This window comes from Apodemus sylvaticus, chromosome 18 (genome assembly GCF_947179515.1).
Source record: "Apodemus sylvaticus chromosome 18, mApoSyl1.1, whole genome shotgun sequence".
NCBI classification, from domain to species: domain Eukaryota; kingdom Metazoa; phylum Chordata; class Mammalia; order Rodentia; family Muridae; genus Apodemus; species Apodemus sylvaticus.
In genome coordinates this window covers 24,928,836-24,942,436 of record NC_067489.1, presented here as the reverse complement: position 1 = coordinate 24,942,436, position 13,601 = coordinate 24,928,836, and the positions used below count along the sequence as shown (strand labels likewise).

Sequence of the window (13,601 nt, the reverse complement as noted above, 5' to 3'; positions counted from 1 at the left end):
CAAAAGAGTCTGCAATGTGCATCTTTAAACAATAATTTAACTTCAGAATGCCTGACTAATATCTGTAATCGCCACAAAAATAGCCAATTTTTAAGAAAAACATTTTCTTTTGCTAGGAAAGGACGGGATGTTGGTAAGACCTACATGAACACAGACATTTTGTCTCAAAGAAAGAAATTCCAAAAGAAAGGAACTTTTATAATGTAAGCTTTATCTGTAATATAAATAATAATAAATATTAAAATCATAATTAGTAATAAAACCTATATGTAATATAAGCTTTATAATGTAAGCTGAGAATAAACTGTGTAATGTTTTAGTTGGTCCTCTTGGGATTAAATATAGGCTAGCATTTTTGCAAGGAACTGGCTACAGGAGCCATGTGGAGAAACCTTCCTTACCTTACAGCTAAATGAACATATATCCTACAAAATCTTTCCAAATTCTGAGAGACTTTTTAAAACTACAAGGACATTCATAAGTAATGGGACAGTAGAACTTTAAAGCTAAGCTCCTGAAATGTGACAGGCATTGTTTTTTGTTCCCGTGATAAAAGAATACCTCTGAATGATGGGAGTTACTTTCCAGTGATTTCTATGTTCACATGTCCTTCTTCTAGAATCTCCCAAGATTTCAGGGGGAAACATAGACACCACAATAAGGATGGAATTGTACAGAGAACACCTTCCACCTTACTCTCACCACAACCAAATGCAGCCTTCCTGAAAGGTCTCAGAGCTGAAACCTTCACTAACAGAAGCTATAAGGATGCTCTGGTTTCTCCTTTGGCTGCTCTCCCACTGTAGAACAGACTCCTTCCAGTGTGTACTAGAAGGGCACTTAAAAGATACTCACTAACTGGAGATAATTTAAGGTCAGAGCAGATAAAATGGCTGCAGCAAGGCAGTATGCATCATTGCTGTGCCTGAATATCATAGTGTCTGTCACTGTTTTCCACACATTACATATACAAGCAGAAACAGGCAAGACTTTACATGGAAAGTACAAGCTCAATGTATTATAATATTGGGCAAAATCAGTGTGTGGAAGTTTCTTATATTTGCTGAAGTTCCCCACTGAAATAATGACAACAGTGGGTTTTCAAGTGTGGAGCTTGACACCAAATGCTACACTCAAGAAGATGGTGTTGTATTTATTATTAATGTGGTCCAATGTAATAATCCCTGTTCTCATGTACAACTGAGATAATGAAGGTAGCAAGAGGCCAAAATAAGATAGATAGATAGATAGATAGATAGATAGATAGACAGATAGATAGATAGAAAGAAACATGCATACATACATACATAGATGGAAGGAAGGAAGGGAGGAAGGAAAGAGAGAGAAAGAAACAAGGAAAGAGAAAGAAAGTTATAGATAGATAGATAGATAGATAGATAGATAGATAGATAAATAGATGATAGATGAATAGATGATAGATAGATAGACATACAGACTTTTTAATCTCTGCTATGCTGCTGGTCATTAGGAAATATTGGGCGAATTTTCAGTCACTGAGAATGAACATCCAAGTATTAATCAGGTTCAGGAGGGTTCACTCTTTTGCAGTTCCTACTTTAGACTACACAGTCACTAGTTCAAATTTGGTCTCTCTATATACATGGTAAGATTACAGAAATGGGACTCCAACAGTAAGAAAAGGTTGTGAAAGAAATCCAAGGATAGGACCTAGGAGGAGTTAGTTCCTATAGATTCTGAAAAGGTTATGCATGGCACACTTGACAAAAGGTTCTAAATTTAACTGGTAGATAATAATCTCTTTATTCTCCAGCACAATGTGACTTGTATCTTATTCACCCTGTGTTAAAGAATCACTGGAAAGACTCTTAATATGAAAATGTAAAGTTCTGAGTACCTTTTGCTGATTCTTGTCAATGGCATACCATCCTGTCTGGTCTTCCTCTGGCCTTAGTTGGACTGTTGTGGCTCCTGAGAGATACATATGTGTCGTTAAAATCAAACATGAGGACAGTAACCATTACCATTCATCTACTTAACTGGTGATGCAGATGTTGAAAAGCTAAGTAATGAAGAATTGGATTTTGAATTTAACAATTAGATGATCATCTCAGCTTAAAATTCAGCTAGATGTTTACTGGCCTGAGAAATTTATACAATTATCTAGAAAGGCGTACATCAAATACACACATAGGAGAAGCTACAAGTTAAGCACATATGTTGAAGAAACACACACCAGTGGTTCCAATAAACAGAAACTAACACAACTCTGGAAGAAGAATCAGTAGGAACACAGAATCTCATAAAGCCACACTGCCCATTCTCTACCTGGTGAGAGAATCATTTCTAGACATTTCTTAATCAAATTACAGCTTCTTACACTTCTTATCTCCTTCCTGTCTGAAATACTTTTGCTCTACTTTTTGTCCAGCTTCTTCCTCTGAATAAAACTCGGCACGATATCTGTCGTCTTCCTGAATAGTAGTTCTCATCATCCAGATCAGTATGTATGCATTTAACTACCTTAACAGATTTGCCCAGTTTTCGAATTTTCATTTTCATTGGAGTTGTCCATTATTCCTTTAGATTTAACTCCTTTGCTCACGGCCTCATGATGACAATTATCATTTGTATAAGTACTGTTATACTTTACTCAATGATCCTTTCTTGAGATTTTACTAGGCTCATGCTCTGGGACTTGGGGAATGTAGAAAAATGAGACAATGTTGAGCAAACACAAGTATTGCCTGAGGTGACTTATAAATGCTGAGGTAATGAAGATAGGAAGAAAGCACAGGAGTTTGTATGTGGGGGCCGGAGCACAGCTGCCTTTAACGGAGGAGCAGAATCACATGGCATTAATTTATTTACATGTTTGACTTGCCACAGTTGTTTCTGTTTATCTACTCTGAAGAACACTTAAACCTCCAAGTTTTCCAGCCCCAGTGGAACTGAGGCTTCTGGGATGCATGGTGACTTCTAATTTTAGGCTCTAACAGTCTGGTGCTCCTGTATTATGTTTTGATATTTCTCCCTATATTTCTAATACAGATGCCTTTCATTTTATGAAGAATTTATTTGCATACCCTCCCCTATGCACACCTACCTTACTCCTTTCATTTAATCCCTGAGGCTTTGTCTATCTTAGTCTTTGTTCCTTCTTTTTAAACGTTCTTCCATTTCCTAATATTTCTCATATTGAATAAAGACATTAATGTTTCTAATCACACATCAACTCTCTCTGGGAAACTTTCAATGATATAACCTCTGTCAGGGGCTTGAAAAGATACACAGATTACTGTCAACTAAGACTAGTTTTTAGTTCATGAATATTAACTGGGCAATTGTCTTTGGTGAAGAGAACAGCTCCATTTTCCTGTTTTAACAGGCATTCCTTGCTGTGACTACTAATAAAGTTCTTACCTCTGTCTTCAGCAGTTCTTGTATTTTTTACAATTTTGGGGGGATCTATTGACACTCGAGCATTCCGCTTCAATTGAAGTCTCTCAAATATAGCCTGCTAAAATTAGGATTAGTAAGGAGTTGCACAGATTTCCTAATTACTCTCTAAGAACATTATAATTTCCTTTTTAAATCAACTAGATAGAAGCAAAGTAAGCATGCCCTTCAAAACAAGCATGGATAGACAGACAGACCGACAGATGGATGGAAGGACGGATGGATGGATGGACAGATGTATGGATGGACAGACAGATGGACAGGCAGACACATATAGATAAATAGATGATGGGGGATTCTTTTATAATTAATTACTTTTTTTACACTCCATATTTTATGGTCCCCCACCCTTGTCCACCTCTGACTGTTCCACATCGCATACCTCCTTGCCACCCCATCTCCACATGAATGCCCCCCATCCCACCTGACCTTTAAACTCCCTGGGGCCTCCAGTCTCTTGAGGGTTAGGTGCATCACCTCTGAATGAACACAGACCCAGCAGTCCTCTACTGTATGTGAGTTGGGGGCCTCATATCAAATGGTGTATGCTGCCTGTTTGGTGGTCCAGTGTTTGAGAGATCTCAGGGGTCCAGATTAATTGAGACTGCTGGTCCTCCTACAGGATTATCCTTCTCCTCAGCTTCTTTCAGCCTTCTCTAATTCAACAGCAGGGGTCAGCTGCTTCTGTCCATTGGTTGGGTGCAAATATCTGCATCTGACTCTTTCAGCTGCTTGATGGGTCTTCTGGAGTGTGGTCATGCTAGGTCCCTTTTTGTGAGTGCTCCATAGCCTCAGTAATATTGTCAGGACTTGGGCCCTCACCTTGAGCTGGATCCCACTTTGGGCCTGTCGATGGATCTTTTTTCCCTCAGGCTCCTCTCCATTTCCATCCCTGTAATTCTTTCAGACAGGAACAATTATGGATCAATAGTTGTGACTGTGGGATGGTCCCCCTCTCCCTCATTTAAATCCCTGTCTTCCTGCTGGAGGTGGGCTCTATAAGTTCCCTATCCCTACTGTTGGGCATGTCATATAAGGTCCCTCCCTTTGAGTCCTAAGAATCTCTCACCTCCCAGGTCTCTGGTGCATTCTGGAAGGTCCCCACAGCCTCCTATCTCCTGAGGTTGCCTGACAGAGCTCGGGAGGGAGTGGAGGGGAGAGGAGAACCTGATCTGGTATTAGGTGAGGGAAAAGGACTGAAGTCCTGAGGGCTAGCAGAAAGAATGATAGGGGATTCTCACATATGTTTTCTAAATCATATCTTTATTTATTCATGCAATGACTGAACAGAGAAGCCCATTGGTTTCTGTTTTTACTTTGTAAGTAGTTTGAATTTGAGCAGTGATGAAGGATTGTGCAAGAAATATAAGGTTAAGGTTTAGGGAGTTAGTTACTGTAGAACCTGAAATCAGCATATATTGCTCAACTAAAGAGGAAGAGGAATGTCAGATGTTAGATAGTGGTCTCATTTCTCTTTAGGGCTGCACAATGCTAGAGAACACCTTCCTTCACCAATGAGAAGAATCTTAATTTGAAAATGCAAACTCCCAGCAGTGCAAGAAGCCAGCTATATACCCAGCAGCCAGCTAGGAAGATGCCCCCTGCACAGGTGAGCTGAAGATCCAAGAGTCTTCCAGTCTCTGCCTCTGGATCGGGAACACCCTTGGCCATAGCACACCATCTCCAAGCAGTGCAGGAAGCCAGCTATATACCCAGCAGCCAGTGAGGAGGAGACAGCCAGCACAGCCTGTATCCAGAGCTGATCGGGGCCACAAAGGTACATACCCAAATACAATTACAAGAGAGTGGGTCTCAGCTGCCATTTTTGCTTCTGTGACTGTGCAACAGATTGGTAGGCAGGTTTCACCAGAGTAGAGGATCACTTGGGACACACCACACCAGGACGCCACCTGTATCCAGGAACTCTGCAGCACCACAGCAATTTGTGCCAGGAGAAAGCAGCTCACCCAAGGTTGCTGAGATAGGCCTACAGGCACACACACAGGAGGGGCAAGCTCCAGCCAATGACAACAGGCCCAACTAACACCAGAGATAACCAGATGGCAAAAGGCAAACGCGAGAATGTTGCTAACAGAAATCAAGGCAATATGGCACCATCTGAACCTAATTCTCCCACAACAGCAAGTCCTGGATACCCCAACACACCAGGAAAGCAATATTTGAATTTAAAAATCACAGGTCATGATGCTGATGGAGGGCATCATGAAGGGCTTCAAGAAAGACATAAATAACTCCCTTAAAGAAATACAAGAGAACACAAGTAAACAGTGAGAAGCCCTTGAAGAACTAAGGGAAAACACAACAAAACAGGTGAAGGAATTAAACAAAGCCATCCAGGATCCAAAGAAGGAGGTAGAAACAATAACGAAATCACAAAGGAAGACAACTCAGGAAATAGAAAACCTAGGAAAGAAGTCAGAAGCCATGAATCCAAACATCAACAACAGCATACAAGAGATAAAAGAGAGAATCTCAGATGCAGAAGCTACCGTAGAAAGCATTGATACAATAGTCAAAGAAAATAAAAATGCAAAAAGCTCCTGACCCAAAATATCCAGAAAAATTAGAAGACCAAACCTAAGGATTATAGGCATAGAAGAGAATGAAGATTTCGAACTTAAAGGGCCAGTAAATGTCTTCAATAAAATTATAGAAGAAAACTTCCCTAACCTAAAGAAAGAGATGCCCATGAACATACAAGAAGCCTACAGAACTCCAAATAGATTTGACCAGAAAAGAAATTCATCCTGTCACATAATAATTAAAACACCAAATGTACTAAACAAAGAAAGAATATTAAATGCAGTAAGGGGAAAAAGGTCAAGTAACATACAAAGGTAGACCTATCAGAATTACACCGGATTTCTCACCAGAGACTATGAAAGGCAGAAGAGCTGGACAGACATCATACAGACACTAAGGGAACACAAATGCCAACCCAAACTGCTATATCCAGCAAATCTCTCAATTACCGTGAATGAAGAAACCAAGGTTTTTCATGACAAAAGCAAATTCACACAGTATCTTTCCACAAATCCAGCCCTTCAAAGGATAATGAATGCAAAACACCAACAAAGGGAAGGAAACTACACACAAGAAAAAGCAAGAAAGTAATCTGCTTTTAACAAACACAAAAGAAGATAACCACACAAACATAAAAATTACATCAAAAACAGCAAGAAGAAACAATCACTGTTCCTTAATATCTCTTAACATCAATGGACTCAATTCCACAATCAAAAGACATAGACTAACAGACTGGATTCATAAACAAGACCCAACATTTTGCTGCAAACAAGAAATGCATCTCAGTGTCAAAGACACACACTACCTAAGAGTAAAAGGCTGGAAAACAGTACTCCAAGCAAATGGTCCCAGGAAACAAGCTGGAGTAGCCATTCTAATATCAGATAAAATAGACTTTCAACCAAAAGTCATCAAAAAAGATACAGAAGGCCACTTTATACTCATCAAAGGAAAAATCTACCAGGAAGAACTCTCAATTTTGAATACCTATGCCCCAAATAAAAGGGCACCTGCATTCATAAGGAAAACTTTACTAAAGCTTAAAGCATGCATTGTACCCCACACAATAATTGTGGGGGGGGGGGGACTTAAACACCCCAATCTCTTCAATGGACAGATCAGGGAAACACAAACTAAATGGAGTCACAGTGAAACTAACAGAAGTTTTGGACCAAATGGACTTAATAGACATCTATAGAACATTTCATCCTAAATCAAAAGGATATACCTTCTACTCAGCACCTCATGGTACCTTCATATAGTGATCATATAATTGGTCACAAAACAGACCTCAACAGATATAAGAAGACTGAACTAATTCCATGCCTCCTATCAGATCACTATGGAATAAGGGTTGTCTTCAATAGCAACAAAAACAACAAAAAGCCCACATACACATGGAAGCTGAACAATTCTCTACTCAATGATACCTTGGTCAAGGAGGAAATAAGGAAACAAATCAAAGACATTTTAGAATTTAATGAAAATTAAGGCACAACATAGCCAAAGTTATTGGACACAATGAAAGCAGTGCTAAGAGGAAAACTCATAGCTCTGAGTGCCTACAAAAAGAAGCTGGAGAGAGCATACACTAGCAATTTAACAGAACACCTGAAAGCTTTAGAACAAAACGAAGCTAATACACCCAAGAGGAGTAGAAGGCAGGAAATCATGAAACTCAGGGCTGAAATTTACACAATGGAGTACTATTCAGCCATTAGAAACAATGAATTCATGAAATTCTTAGACAAATGGATGGAACTGGAGAACATCAACCTAAGTGAGGTAACCCAGTCTCAAAAGAACAATCATGCACTCACTGATAAATGGATATTAGCCTAGAAGCTTGGAATACCCAAGACACAATTTACATATCAAATGATGCCCAAGAAAGAAGGAAGGAGTGGCCCCAGTCCTGGAAAGGCTCAGTGCAGCTGTGTAGGGGAATACCAGGACAGGGAAGTGGGAAGGGGTAGATTGGGGAACAGGGGGAGGGAAGAGGGCTTATGGGACTTTTGGGGAGGGTGGATCCAGGAAAGGGAAAATCACTTGAAATGTAAATAAAGAATATATTGAATTAAAAAAAAGAAAAGAAAAGAAAATGCAAACTCCCCATCGCTCTTGCCTCTGGCACTCCTCTCTGCCCTCTTCGGCTCTCCTCCTCTCCCCTCTCTCTCCACGTGGTCATGGCAGGCCTCTACTTCTCTACACTATCTCTCTCTGCCTTTCTCTGCCTCAACTAACCCCATTAACTCCCATTCTCTGCCCTGAATAAACTCTATTCTATACCCCTCACAAAAAAAGAAAAAAAAGAAAAAAAAAAGAAAAAGAAAATGCAAACTCCTGAATACCTTCCTCTGCTTCTTGTCACTGCCACACCATCCTGTCTGTTCCTCCTCTGACCTCAGATGTTCAGTTTGTGGTCCTGACAAATACAAATGTGTAGTCAAAGTCGGCCAAGAAAGCAGTGAAAAAAACATAATCACCTATAGAACTATAGACACAAAATTTTCAAAAAGGGAATAATAAAATGTTGAAATTTTATTTTGCAATAAAAATCTTCAGTTAAGCTTGACATTCAACCTGATGTTTTCTGATTCAGAAAATAAATGTCATTATCAAAAGATTCATGTATCTTATATATAGACAGTAGGAGTCACCATATTCATCTCTTTATGTATGCACTTAGTATTCTAAGGAACAGAAATGAGCACATCTTCAGCAACAAAACTGTCAGTATGACTCACGTGTGCTTAGGTTCATTTTTCTCTACTCATTAAGAGTAACACACCAACGTTCACCTGGGCATATTCTTGGTCTGCTGAGCCTCTTCTGCAATGCTTGTGTCTACAGTTTGACAATTCTTTCCTTGCCTTAAGACTCAGTGTAAATAAGTTAAATGTCCCTTGATTCTATTTCTTTTTCCCTATATAAGAATGTGCTGTTTTCCTCCTTTATTTTTCAAATATTCTGTTCCCATTTGAAGTATAAATTGTTTACTTGCATACCTAAGCATTTTACTTCTGGGCTAGAACATTTTTTTTATAAACTTTTATAAAAGTAATATTTTCGTTGATTTTCTTTGTATCCAAATTTATCTAGTTTTACTGATTTCTGGCCCTGGAATTTAAAGAGGTAAACACCTCTTGCAGTCGTGCCTTTACTCAAGTATTGTTTGATTGCATGATGTCTGTCTTCTTTCACCCCTTTTCCTATCTACCTGGGCTGGTGGGTTTCATTTATGATTTCTCATGAATGTGTGCTTCTTAAAGGAAAATTCTCATTAATAAACTATAGGATGGATGGTTTTCAGCTCCCTCCCATTGTATGTAAGTAAGGCTTTAGGGAGACATCTAAACCAATTTATGTTAATAAAAATATTACTACAGCCAAATGAGAAAAGCCATCCAAAATATGCAATTCAGTTAGTACATGGATTTGGTTTCACTGTTGTCAGTAACTATACTTGCATGTAATTAAAATTGTTCTATAAAATGTAAAATTAATTCTTAGAGATAAGCAAGACTACCTCTTTTATCACATTGCATTTATGTAAATTCCTGTTGAATATAGATAGCAAGGTTGACTGAGGTCCACTGACTTAAGTAGTACATTAATTAGAGAACAAATACATAAAGAATGCCTATAGACTGTTTCCACAATTGATTTAAAAATACTATGTATTTTTATAAGACCAGTTCTTTTTTTTGTGAGTTTTTTTATTCGATATAATTTATTTACATTTCAAATGATAAGACCAGTTCTTTATATTTTTATAATTTCTTCATTGAGATTTTCATACAACACGCTCTCATTATCTTCACTCCCAACTTCTTCCAGATCTAGCCCCCTAGATATCCAACTTTGTGTTCTTTTTGATGTAAGCAAATTTAATTTCTGCCATCCATACACTCTTGGATGGGTGGTCTTTTCCACAGGAGCACATATTGGGCATCACTCTTTAAAAAAGAAAGAAAAGAAAACCTCTACCTCTGTGGTGGTTTGTATATGCTCAGTCCAGAGAGTGGCACTATTAGAAGGTATGGCCCTGTTGGAGTAGGTGTGTCACTGTGGGTGTGGGCTATAGACCCTCATCCTAGCTTCCTGGAAGCCAGTATTCCGCTAGCAAGCTTCAGATAAAGAACTCTCAGCTCCTCCTGCACCATGCCTGCCTGGATGCTGCCATTCTCACCTTGGTGGTACTAGACTGAGCATCTGAAACTGTAAGCCAGCCTCAGTTGAATGTTGCCTTGGTCGTGGTGTCTGTTCACAGCAGTAAAACACTGACAAAAACACCCAGTCTCAGCAACTACCAATTACCAATGGTTCTTCAGGCATGGGTAGGTAAGACTTTTTGCCTGCCTCCCTTCTGCATGCACAGATTTGGTCTTCAGTTTTCACAGGTTTCATGCACTTGTGTCCTAACCACTGTGAATTAATATGCAAAGCTCCAAGGATCACTCGACATTCCTAGTGGTGGAGGAATATCTCACCTCAGCCTTCCAGTTAGCTGAGTGTACATGCACACAGCTGTGAGAAAGTGATGTGTTTTGTATTTTGTGTATCCTGATATTTAATAACTAGAGCAACTACTCACTAGGAAGTTCATAGATTCCAGAGCTACAATGCAAGGGAACTGATACATAACCACCCAAGCTCATGAGTGTTAGCTCACAATGATGAGAACCAACTCTAACTAGTAAATACATCACTTCTAGATAAGAATGCTAAAATGCTTTTTGTATTTGTTACATTTAATCCAGCGAACTATATTGTAGGGTCATTTCATATATTCATAAGTACTTGCTTTGTGGAAATAACTATTGATAAATTTACCTGCCAAGAATGAATTTTCCTGATTCAATGCTGAGTCTTCGATTGGTACAAAATCTTGCTTTTCAATGGAAGCCTACATTGGAACAAGATGTTTAATGATACATCTTCATGTCATATATTAGGAAGTTAAAGATAGAGAATACAATGTAAACATTATTACCTTTAATTCAGGATATTCAGCGGGAAAGCCTGAAAAAAGTCACATGTTAATTGCATGTTAACATGACAAGGTCTATTAAAATTTCATGCAGAATTCCCATGAAAAAAATTGCCATAGTTATTATTGGGAATATTTCTTTTAAGACTAGTGTTTGGTTTATCTTCACTTTGTTCTGTTATGGTCTGATTAGGATATCAACAAAGTAAAACTCAAGTACACAATGAGGTTTTAATTTTAATTAAAGGAAACTTCTTAAGGTGAGATGATTTCAATGGGCCCAGCTAAATGGAAGACTGATACCAATGCCTATGTTTCATTCCTAATGGATGGAGGGGAAAGTGGCCCCTTTCATGAGATAGCATCATTTAACCTAAACAAGGAGCAGTAAGTAGCATGACACACCATATGTCACCAATCAAACATTTCCGAATAAGAAACTGTGCTCTCCATACTATTAATTCAGGAAGCACAGCACAGTCAGAAAATCCAGGGAAACACTCAAATCTTTCTTGTTGTGGTTAACCAATTTGATTAACCTGTATATTAACAGTAAGAATAATGATGCAGAAAACATTCCTCCTTTGCTCATATATATGGGTTATTGTGAAGACTGCCTTTCCTTCTCTACTCTGGATACAATACCCTATATTTTTCAATAAATATTTCTCATAAGATATGAGAACCTAAAATGTAACATAATCCATAAGTTTACAGTAATAAAACGGGATTTTCAAATAAAAGTAACTGGATTTTTCACAAAATAACTAGCAGTTACTAACCAGTTATCTTCACAATTCTTATAACCATCAATAGAATGTACAATCCTAGAATGCTTTTACCTGCCAAAATTGCATTGGTTTGTTAAATTGTGTGATTAACCAATCTGTTTCACAATTATTTTCTGAGTTACTGGGATTTAAAATGTGTGAAAATGTGCCAGGGATGAGTGACCCTTCAAAAGAAATCCTGATTTGACTCTTAGAGAATAAGTTTAGAAAGATTGAGGAAAGATGCATGGTATGAAAGCTAGAGAAAAGAAGTATTAAATACCACAGATGTCAGTCTAAAGACAGCAATGACTGGAGGGGGGGGTACATGACCTGCTGTTTGGTAGAGTCACTGAAGTAGTACTCGGCCACGGTCAGAAAAAGCTATAAATATAGTATTAGGGGGGAATAAGATTATGACCTCCTACCCATGTGGAGTTTAAAGTTATGAAGTGCAATTCTAAGGTGCATGGAAACTGATGTTGGAAACTGTACTTCACATTAATCTTATCTTCTGGCATAGCTAATGCCCTTCCATTTTCTGAAATAGCGAGTACTTCCTATGCTCTCTAATGTCTTCCCCTTCATTTCAATCCCTCCACTTCCTCTCATTTTCTACTATTCATCAACTGAGAAGAATAATGTAACTCATCCCCATTTTTACTCTCAATTTAACCCGTTTTTCCAATTCAGTGAGATAAATAAGTTATTGTCATTTAATGTATTGTGTGCATGCATGTTCATGCTTATATGGGTGAACATTGTGTGCAGGTAACCAAATAATTGTATGCATATGCATGTAATGGAAACCTTGGGTGTCGGCCTCAAGAACACTGTCCACTTCTTTTAAGTCAGAGTCTCTCATGTTCTAAAGCTCAACAATTAACATAGACTGGCTATTTGGTGCTTCCCCAGGTATTCTCTTGTCTCTGATTTCCTACAACTACATATGACTACACCTTACATTTTTATAAGGGTCAGGGGTTCAAATTCATGTCAATACTTAAAATGGAAAAACATTACCAATAAGTGTTTGCTCCAGTTCCTCCATTTAAAACAATATAATATAGATAGATAGATAGATAGATAGATAGATAGATAGATAGATAGAGATGGATATGGATATGGATATAGATATAGAGATATATAGAGATATATAGAGATATATGTATATGGCTGCTTTGGGAGTGTGTAGGAGAATATCTCACTCCCTCTGTCTTAAATAAAGATTGTCATTTTTTTTTATTTTAGTGTGTGTGTGCTTGTGTGTGTGTGTGTGTGTGTGTGTATGTATGTATGTGTGTAGATGTAGGGGGTGTAGATGTGGATGGGTAGATGTGTGTGTAGATGTAGGGGGTGTAGATGTGGATGGGTAGATGTGTGTGTAGATGTAGGGGGTGTAGATGTGGATGGGTAGATGTGTGTATAGATGTAGGGGGTGTAGATGTAGATGGGTAGATATGTGTGTGTTCAATTAGCTTCTCAGCTTCCACCCCATTGAGCCAAGGTTACTCTTCCTTTTAGCTGCACAGCACACCAGAGGTTAGTGGGCCTGCAAACTACTGGTTGATTCTCCCCTCTCTTCCTCCAGTTTTGCTGCAGGTGTGCCCCCACCTTTTTACATGGGTTCTGGGAAGACACCTCATATTGTTATGCTGGAGTAGCAAATGCTATATTATAAAGGAGAAATACTACTGAGCCTCTTGAATGGATTTTTTTTAAAAACAGAGTTCTTACCTTTCTCTTGCCTGCTTGTGACATTTACCCTTCTTTCATCTTTAGTCGTGGGTAAATGCACAATGTCCTTTGGTTGAGGATCCTTAAACACAGTTTTAAAATCAGTGTCAATAATT

The 13,601-nt window shown here is 38.5% G+C and overlaps 1 protein-coding gene across 1 annotated transcript in view; it reads right to left on the bottom strand.

The window, feature by feature from the left end:
* Positions 1 to 13,601, bottom strand: part of Potea (POTE ankyrin domain family member A) — a 172,068-nt gene that overhangs the window by 62,108 nt on the left and 96,359 nt on the right. Inside the window, exons 39-44 of the mRNA XM_052162877.1 lie at positions 13,486 to 13,567; positions 10,982 to 11,010; positions 10,822 to 10,894; positions 8,337 to 8,410; positions 3,403 to 3,499; positions 1,877 to 1,950 (exon numbers count right to left, since the gene is read on the bottom strand). Coding sequence (XP_052018837.1) covers positions 1,877 to 1,950; positions 3,403 to 3,499; positions 8,337 to 8,410; positions 10,822 to 10,894; positions 10,982 to 11,010; positions 13,486 to 13,567 — 429 coding nt within the window. The remainder of the gene's footprint in view (positions 1 to 1,876; positions 1,951 to 3,402; positions 3,500 to 8,336; positions 8,411 to 10,821; positions 10,895 to 10,981; positions 11,011 to 13,485; positions 13,568 to 13,601) is intronic.